The sequence below is a fragment of the Lepidochelys olivacea genome (genome assembly GCF_965140295.1).
Source record: "Lepidochelys olivacea isolate rLepOli2 genome assembly, chromosome: 16".
In the NCBI taxonomy this organism is placed as follows: Eukaryota; Metazoa; Chordata; order Testudines; family Cheloniidae; genus Lepidochelys; species Lepidochelys olivacea.
Genome location: NC_140426.1, coordinates 6,493,614 through 6,502,900, shown reverse-complemented (window position 1 = coordinate 6,502,900; position 9,287 = coordinate 6,493,614). Strand labels below are relative to the sequence as shown.

General features: G+C 45.9%; 1 protein-coding gene across 15 annotated transcripts in view; it reads right to left on the bottom strand.

Moving 5' to 3' along the window:
- Nucleotides 1-649: 649 nt before the first annotated feature.
- The window catches only part of ZNF618 (zinc finger protein 618), a 325,181-nt gene continuing 316,543 nt past the window's right edge, over nucleotides 650-9,287 (bottom strand). For all 15 annotated transcript variants that reach the window (XM_084650025.1, XM_084650034.1, XM_084650032.1 and 12 more), the window contains 2 exons: nucleotides 5,112-5,213; nucleotides 650-3,591 (listed from right to left, as the gene is read on the bottom strand). In XM_084650025.1, coding sequence (XP_084506151.1) covers nucleotides 2,078-3,591; nucleotides 5,112-5,213 — 1,616 coding nt within the window. In that variant the 3' untranslated portion in view covers nucleotides 650-2,077. The remainder of the gene's footprint in view (nucleotides 3,592-5,111; nucleotides 5,214-9,287) is intronic.

Sequence of the window (9,287 nt, the reverse complement as noted above, 5' to 3'; positions counted from 1 at the left end):
CCAACTAGGAAGCAAACTGCTTCAAGTGTGAGAGGATGCATCAAGAAAGGAATTTACTTAATTTTGCAATTGGGATCCAAATCCCTTTGGTGGAGAATTCAGTTTGATACCAAGGGTCTGGATTCGTCCAAGAGCACCAGATTTAAGAGGTCAGGTGCGACGCCACTCAACTTTGTGTGCAGACATTTACGATTCGTCTACACAGCAAAAAAGCTCCAGCAGCAGTGAGTCCTAGAGCCCGGTCAACTGACTCGGGTTCACACCTCGGGACTAAAAATAGTAGTGATGTTCCCGCTTGGACTGGAGCCTGGGCTCGGAGACCCGGCGAGCCAAGGTCTCAGAATCTGGGCTCCAGCCCAAAGGGGAACATCTACACTGCTATTTTTAGCTCTGCAGCACAAACTCTGCAAGCCCAAGTCAGCTGACCCAAGCTCTGAGATTTATTGCACAGAGTGGTTTTCTGCAGTATAGACGTACCCTTAAGAGCTTGCCTTGCCAGCCAGCTGAAATGACTCGTGATACTTGGATTTTACGATGATCTCCGATACTGCAGGTGGGAATGGTCTATATGTCTGAAGAGCCAGTAAGCATGAAGTTTTAAGGTCACAGGACCTTACTAGCCAGAATGATTCAGCAATGTAGCAAGTAGTGTAATGCACTATAGGTATTTAAAAGACATTCGTGCTATCAGAGGAAACCATTCAGAATAACGCAAGAAGGTACTCTGCACTCAAGTGGAAGCACATACATTCAGAAGCCCACATGCTTATCTTAGCTTCCTCCAAACCCTACATTTTGAAAACTGATGACCTCTGCTCCCCTGATATATCATACACCTTGGTTTGTTCTTGACCATGTGAAGATTGTTTTGACATGTGTATGGGGAAGGCTTACAAAAATGTTGTATAGCAGAGGTTCTCAAACTGAAGCCTGTGGATCACTTGCTGGTGGTCCACAGAGACCTGTCCAGTCATACTGTGTTAGTTGTTAAAGTGTATTGAAAGACACTAAAAACACATTACTTTGCTAATGTTACTTCTCCATTTAAGCAATTGCAACAGTTCCCACAGGGATGTTGTTGGTCCTCAATGGGACAGGAGGTATCGACATGACAATCCTGCTGTGAAGATTTGTTCTACTCTATGAACAAGTTTAAGAACCACTGCTATATAAGATGCACAAGTGAGATGAGCTAGTTTACAGTGGGACTTCAGAAAAAAGTTTATCTTGTAAAAAAAATTCTATAAAACATAACAGTTACAGACACTTTTTGCCATAATAATTTCTCTCAGTTCTAAATTAAACTCAAAAAGGTAAAATCACTAGCTAAAACGTTAAACTCAAAAATGGGAGTGGAGACAGAAGAGTATAATTTTTGTGTCTTATATTAAAATGCAAAAAAATGTGTTTCCTTAAAGTCTCCCTTCCTGATTTCTAGAGATACTAGTGCTTGCAAAACATAGCTGCCTTGATAACATGCAACATATGTTAAGAAGGCTACAAACGAATGCCCTCGAGGTGTACAGTTATTCATAGGAGCAAAGCCCAGTGGAGAACTGGTCTATTCAATGCTGTTTGATTATCCATGGCAAGGTAGCCCAGGGGACAAGAGGAGAGGTGGGGTGGGGTGGAGGAGAAATAAAAGAAACTTCAAGTCACTTTAGATCGCAGCTGCCTGAAGATTTTAGAATGTCAGCCTCCCATTGGTGTGCCCACTTGAAAACGTTAGAAAGTCTATCAAGTCCACATGCTAGCTAACGGAAAGGAGCATGTTCCTTACAGAGGGCTGTGTCTGACATATGTTCGGCTTCCCTCTGAAACTTAGTTTTTTATTATATTTTATGTGTGTGTGTGTGTGTGTGTGTGTGTATAGAACAAACCAAGGTGTGTATATATATATATACACACACATACACACACATATATATATATATAAAATCATACACACATATATATAAGCACTTGGTTTCCAGGGGCTTTCATAATGAGGTCCACAGTGTTTAGAACTTAAATTCTTTTCTTTGTCTGGAACAGTGTTTTAAATTTTTTTGTTTGTTTTTTTAATTAAAAGACAGTTTTAAAGCATGTTGGACTTCAAAAACATGAGTTTGTTCATGTCTTCTGGACTGAGCAGCCGCCTCCTTTTGATTAAGAGGGCCTGCTCACACATATTTACACATTCACTTCTGGCACCGACAGCAGGCACTGCTAAGAGCCAAAAGGCCAACTTGGCTAGTTTTGTATGCTTTTGGGTAACACACGACCAGTACTGAAATAGATCAGGGGTGGCCTGGAAGAGGGGTTCTTGCAAATAATCGTAGACTTCATTTTTCCCAAACTGCTCTTCTTCCTGAGCTGGCGGGGCCTCACCTGCTGCCCGTGGTTTCTTGGTAGAAGGTTCAAATTCTGGTTCTTCTGCCCAGGACTCTTTCACTTCATTGATCAATTCACAGACTTTGCCAATGATCTCTTCATGCTGGTATGGTGGGACTGGCCGCAGCTTCTGCTGAGGGTCCAAGATCATGGCTACTTTGTGTGCAGAGTGAACTTTGAAGTTCTCCTTCAGTGCCTCCAGAAAGAGGTGGCAAAGCTTGCTGACTATGCCAGCGTCATTGGCTTTGGAAGTGAACAGTTTCTCCAGTTTCACGTAGGTGGGCAGTACCAACTGCAGGGTGGGCCGGCTCTCATTGCTCAGTTCAATCACTGCTTGTTTCACTGGGGCCAAAATGGCTGCCAGGTTGCTGAGAAGATGCTTGTTCAGGTTTTGGATGAGGTTCATCTTTTTGGCTCTGCTGTAGAACTCGCATATCTGCTCGTAACGCTCGTGGACAAGCAGGAGGGAGTCAGTCACTGAGTTCCAGCAGGGTGGGGGAGACGTTTCCTCCAGGGAGCCAAAGGTCTCCTTTGAGAGGCCCGTGGATCCTGCCAAATCTTCACAGACATTCAGGAGCTCGATGACTTCGTGCATGTTGCGAGCCTGTAGTGTTCGCTTACTCAGCACGCTCTGCACGACTGAGTTCAAGGCACAGGCCGAACAACGCAAGCACATACCTGCCTTAGAGAATGCAGAGGAGTTGACTTTGCAGTCTGTGACGTACACTGTCCTGATTTCTGACATCACAAACTCAGACATCACGTTCTGCACCCAGTGGTGGATAAAATCACCATTATCTCGGATGTCCACACCCTTAATTCCCAGGACATAACTCTTGATGTGGTTGCCTTCAGCCTGATAAGCAGTCAGGATGTAGCAGGAATCAGGGCCAATGCTCTGAGAGTGGCAAGTGACACCTATGCCTAGGCAGGCATTGCTGCCCAGGGCGCAGGTGACTTTCACTTTCACTTGGTTGTACATCCGAGGCAAATGCTTCAGCGCCAGTGTGTTGAAGTTGCCAAGGATTTCTGTGACAGAGAAAGCACCGTAGCGAGCACCACTATCCACCAAGGTCTGTGCCAGCTTGATGAATTCCTTCCCGCTCACCACACTCAAAGCTCCTAGGTCGGTGCACATCACCCGCAGCAGCCTTTCAGCAATGTTCTGCCGCTCCTTCTCCGGGATTGCACTGTTTGCTACTGAACCACTTGCAGATGCTGCAGAAAAACAGAGAGAAGAAAGGAACTTGTCAGGATCATTCCTTCTACACAAGGAACAGGAACAAGGCCAGAATTTCTCCTCTGCAAGTGACCCAACCAGGAGGCACTTGCCCAGAGTATGGCAGGTACAGATCCATTCCTGAACCTAGGATTTCCAGTGGGCCTCTATTCCAAAGTGCTTCTAGATTCAGGCTGTCCCTGCTGATCCAATGACAGACTTTTCCTCTTGCTTATAGCAGAGAGGAGCTTATCAGTATGTTTTCCCTGATTCAGTAACAGAAGCACAGCAAAAGTGGATTATGCAGGATTCAGCTGCCATCATGGCCTTGGGCAGCTGTCCTCTGTCCCTCCCCAGGGACCTCTCTGTGGCACTGATCTAGGAGTTGTCTAATTGAGTTATAATCAAGTATGGTACTGGTTTACAGTGCATCAGGGTTAGAAGTTAGGTCTTCGATTCCCCTGGTAGGTCTAGTGGGCTAGGCTGGCCTTTCCGTTCTTCTTCTGTTGAGAATTCAGGACTCACGTTAGCATCAAATTATTTTAATAAGAGCTGCATCTACCTAGGTTTTGTATGTACAAGAAGTCTGGGTTTTTGGTCAACTCCATTGGTGTTCAGGCCTGTACAGTTTAAGGTTTTCTTTCTCCTTCCCCAGCTGTAGTCTATTTTTTGTGACTGCTGCTGGGCTTTATTGTTGTTTCTGCCATTTTTGGACACACCACAGTACACAAAATATTAGGTTTTTAATGGATCTTGTTTCCGCAGATTTCAGAGTAGCAGCTGTGTTAGTCTGTTTTCGCAAAAAGAAAAGTAGTACTTGTGGCACCTTAGAGACTAACAAATTTATTTGGGCATAAGCTTTCGTGAGCTACAGCTCACTTCATCGGATGCATTCAGTGGAAAATACAGTGGGGAGATTTATATACATAGAGAACATGAAACAATGGGTGTTACCATACACACTGTAACAAGAGCGATCACTTAAGGTGAGCTATTACCAGCAGGAGAGAGGGGTGGGGTGGGGGGGAGGGGGGGCGTGACTTTTGTAGTGATAATCAAGATGGGCCATTTCCAGCAGTTGACAAGAACGTCTGAGGAACAGTGGGGGGTGAGGGGGGGGAATAAACATGGGGAAATACTTTTACTTTGTGTAATGACCCATCCACTCCCAGTCTCTATTCAAGCCAATTAGCTTGTTAATGAGTTCAGTGACAGGAGCTCTCTCTCAGCTTTTTTCCTACCATGACTACATTTCCATTACCTCCCCTGGAGTTTCCAGATATCCTCTACACAGATATCAAAGGTGCTTTAGTGGGAATGAGTACCATAGTTTGTAGGGTGCTAATGGCACCTGAGATCTGGTGTGACTAACTGAAAAAAAATACATGAAAAAAGCACTACTGACAGACGCGGGACATGGGCTTCGACCTGCCTGAACCACTGTGGTGACCCCCCCCAGTTACAGAGTCACTGGTTCAAGGCCTACAGGGAAATGTAATGAGAAAACAGGGCTACGTACTATTATTGGCATTGTTTCTTTGGAGCTGTGGTTTCCACTTTTCTTCCACAACAGTCAGAGGTGATCTGGGTTGGTTAGAGGCAATATTGTTCTCATTGTCAGCTGTGGGGCATAAACAAGAAGGCGTTAATCAGAGGCATAAGAGGAGCATTTCTCCACGATATTAAGGGAGACACACACACAGCCAGCCATGTGCCAGGATGGAGTGTGGGGCTACAAGAAATGCTGACTCTCCAGAAGACAGCAGGATGACAGAGCTAAACAGAAAAGGGGAAACAATCTCCATTTACTACTTAACATTTACTTTTGTTCTCCTTAATTAGGATAACACCAATTCATTACATTTTTGGTTGCATTTAATAGATATATTATCCACAGTAGAAAACAATATTATCATAAGGCTTGAACACATGTTCAACACACCCTCATGTAATTTCCACTTGGGGTTTCCCAGCTCCTGTAGCCCCTGTCTGAATCCCTACCAAAAGGATTACAGCTAAGATGGCTGCCACGGTGCTCTGACCACATTCCCAGTGTAACACCATGCCACTGGATGAGTCATCAGCAGTGGGGAGCTAACCTGGGACCTCTGGATATTAATGCATGGGCTACTGCATGAGCGAAAAGAGCCGCGTGACTGTGTAGCTGGCTGGCTCATCAATCTCTAGGTGGGCTAGCCAACACAAGAGGGGGACAGAAGACATACCAAGGAGGCATGACCTACAGCAGTATGCTTGGAGTCAGGGACTGAAGGAACTAAAAACCCCTGCTGTGGCCCACAGGGAGGGTACTGCATGGATTGATCTGGACAAGCAGTTCACTGGACCAATCACAAGCCTGCAGTGAGCTAACGGGAGAAGAAGCAGCCTGACAGAAAAAGAGAGTTTTGCGTTTGGAAGCTGGGAGAGAGACAGCTTGTTTGGGTGCTGCATTGGCAACACACTGGACCAACATCCCACAGGAACTCATTTAAAAGCGATAAAGGAAATGGTTGAACCAGGAACCAGAACACAGCCTGGCTAACTAAGCTGCTATTCTGCAGCAGAAGATCAAGTATAACAGAGTAGGGATTTGGTGTGGGCCTGTCATGGGTCCCTCGACATGTCTGAAGGAGGCAAAGCTTTACATGGTGTGCCCAGAATGGACGGTCCAGTGTTTGGAGGGCCCAGTGCCATGCTCTAAGACAGCAATCAGCTGGAGGGAAGGCTACTAATAGGTCAGGTCTCTAGGGGGCGTTGGAGAGAAAAGAGAAGCAGGAGTCCTCACATGATACACCAGGAATCAGAAATGACTGGTTTTTCCCAAGGTTTGTCTATTCTAACTGCTCCATAGCAAACATCAGAAATGGCATTAACTCTGCATATCTACTGGTAGGTTAATGAGACATACCTCATGTCTGCTATTAACTTTGTTCCATTAAGGACCATTCACATGTCAGCCATCTTCTGGTCTTGGCAGGAGGAAACCTGTATTTCCTTTATCTATTTCATAATAGTAGGGGATTTATTATGTGCAATTATTCATTGGTGTTCAATGCGGAGTTAATAAGATTTGTGCATTTCAGTTTCATCCTTCTTATCAGTCAGGTTGTGAACTATATAGATCATGGTTCTTTAATTTCTCTTCATGCCTCCAATCCTTTAATCCAGGTTCAGCCTAGTTGTCCTTTTTATTTTTTTAGCACTAGATTGCAGAAAAGGCATTATATGTAGCACTCGACCTGAACAAAGTACCCCAAAGGGAGTGAAAGCTGGATATTGTGCTGTGTAATTACAGAACAAATTCCTTTGCCTTGTATTCTGCTGTTCTAGTTCTGCACCTCAGCCTCCAATTTACATTCTAATTGCTTCTTCCCATTGTGTAGCTATAATCTTCCCTAATTACCCTTTTAGCCTCCAGAATCACTGAAGTGCCAACAAGCCCCTGCTCTCACTCCTCAGGGCTAGCAGCATGTTTCTGGACTTCAGTCACTTGTGTAGGACAGCGGACTCCTCATTTGGAATAGAGAGAGATTAGCCATTTACTACTAACATTATGAAAGTGAAACTGGATTTCTGCATAGCAACACATGCATTCAATGTGCAGTTATAACAGATCCCACATGCCTCAGGGCAATATGCTACTACTAGGGAGACAGTTATACTGTACTCGACAATCCACAGTTATGCCAGATTCCTCAGTCCAGCAGGGGAAAGGATACAAGCCGTGTTGTGTGTCACTGATTATGCAATTAATTCATTCAACAGTATGCTGAAGAGTCCCTGCCACTCTCGCGCAGGGGTGCAGTACAGACACTCACCTGCAACTGCCTTTACCTCTCAGTTATGCAGAGCTCCACACTGAATGCGCGACTATAGGGTCTCTCTCAGTAACTGTGGTCATTATATTGTTTCAACCATTGCTCTGGTTGGTTACCACCTTCAGAATCTGACATCCCAATAAATAAAGCTGCCTTTAGCAATGACACCCTCCTTGCCCTGCCCCTCACTTAAACCCAGATAATAAATACAAAGTAATTCATACCAAGCGATTATTACTCTTAGTGAGAAATAGGAGGGAAGACGAACTCTCCCTCGGAGTGGGAGGGCAGGGGGGAGGAGAGCTACCGGTCCATGATGCGATAGGCAACACATACAAATCCAAGATAGGCAGAAAGGAGGTGCAAGGGACAGGTGTTAGACGAGGGTTAAGTTAGGTGATAGGCAGGGAAGGTATTATGTTTTCTTTGGACATGTGGATGGGACATTCTGAGGGCTGCAATCAAATCACTGCGATTTATAAGTATCTAGAGAGCAGGGCAGGAGGTTGGGATGCAGGGTGCAGGAGGGGTTTGGGGTGTGGGCTCCGACCCGGCGCTGCTTACCTGGAGCAGCTCCAGGGTGGCAGCGGCGCACACCGGGGCCAGGGCGGTTCCCCATTCCTGGCCAATGGGAGCTGCTGGGGGAGGTACACACAGGCCAGGGCACCACGCAGAGCCCTCGGCCCCCCCCCCCCAACCCTCCAGGGGCCACAGGGACGTGGTGCTGGCTGCTTCCGGGAGCGGCGTGAGGCATGCAGCGCCATGGGGGTGACAATCCCATGGGCTGTAGTTTGCCCACCCCTGCCTTATCCCTTTGCCATTCCCACCCCATCTATCAGTCAGGGATTCTCCCCAGAGTCATGACAATCGGTATTCGTTTATATTGTGTTCCAAGTGCAAGGAGAGATGGAGATTCTCCCAGTGCAAACACACGAGGTAAATACTAGAGCTGGCAGAAAAATGTAGGAAGGCTTTTCTGCTGGAGAATGCAGTTCCAAAGGTGGAACACTTTGCAAAAGCATGTTGATTTCACCCAAGTTTAGTTTTGGGGGGAAAAAATTGGGACAATGTCAGAATGTCCTTTTTTGATTTTTCCAAACAGTTCGATTGACCCCAAACAAATTTTTTCCTAGAATTGTCTTTCATGGAGAATAGAAATTTCACGGTTTGTTTCTATAGGAATGAAGTCAAATGTGGAAATTGTGAAATCCTTCGTGGCACTCCTATAGCCACTGCCTTGGGTTCCCTGGTCTCAAGCTTTTTTCTGCAGATAAGAGGTGAAATTACTGGCACACTGGAAAGTGTAAACACAGGAAGCAAAAAGCAGAGAAGCTAACAGAGGGAGTTTGCCTAGGATCTGCCTGAGAGGAGGTATGCTAAGGGCTGCATTAAGGAGGCTGTGTTGGTGAGTATCTGAGCATCCGTTGTGGGGACAGTTTGACCGTGTGCTTGATTGGTTGTTTGAAAAGTGTGAATTGGGAGTGCTTCGTTCCAGGTGAGCCTTGAGTGGGCCTGACTGTTATAAAAAGCCAGTCAGCTGCGAACCAGCTGAGCAGCCAACAACAGAGAGGCTAACAGAGGGAGTTTGCCTGGGGAGAGCCCACTGAGGCTTACATCTTGCCGGCTTCTCTGAGTAGTTATTACAACTCCTGAGGAAGTTGTAGAAGGAAGGTAATATGGACGGGGAGTGTTCAGCTGTTGTGGCCTGCACTGGATGTGCCATGTTTGTCTTTCTTCCACAGGACAGAAGCGACTTTGTCTGTACAAAGTGCAAGCTGGTGTCCATATTGGAACAGAAGGTTCAAGGTCTGGAGCAACAGGTATCTGGAAGAGGTCAGGATATGCTTCTACAGACACGACATTCTGAAGATTCAGAG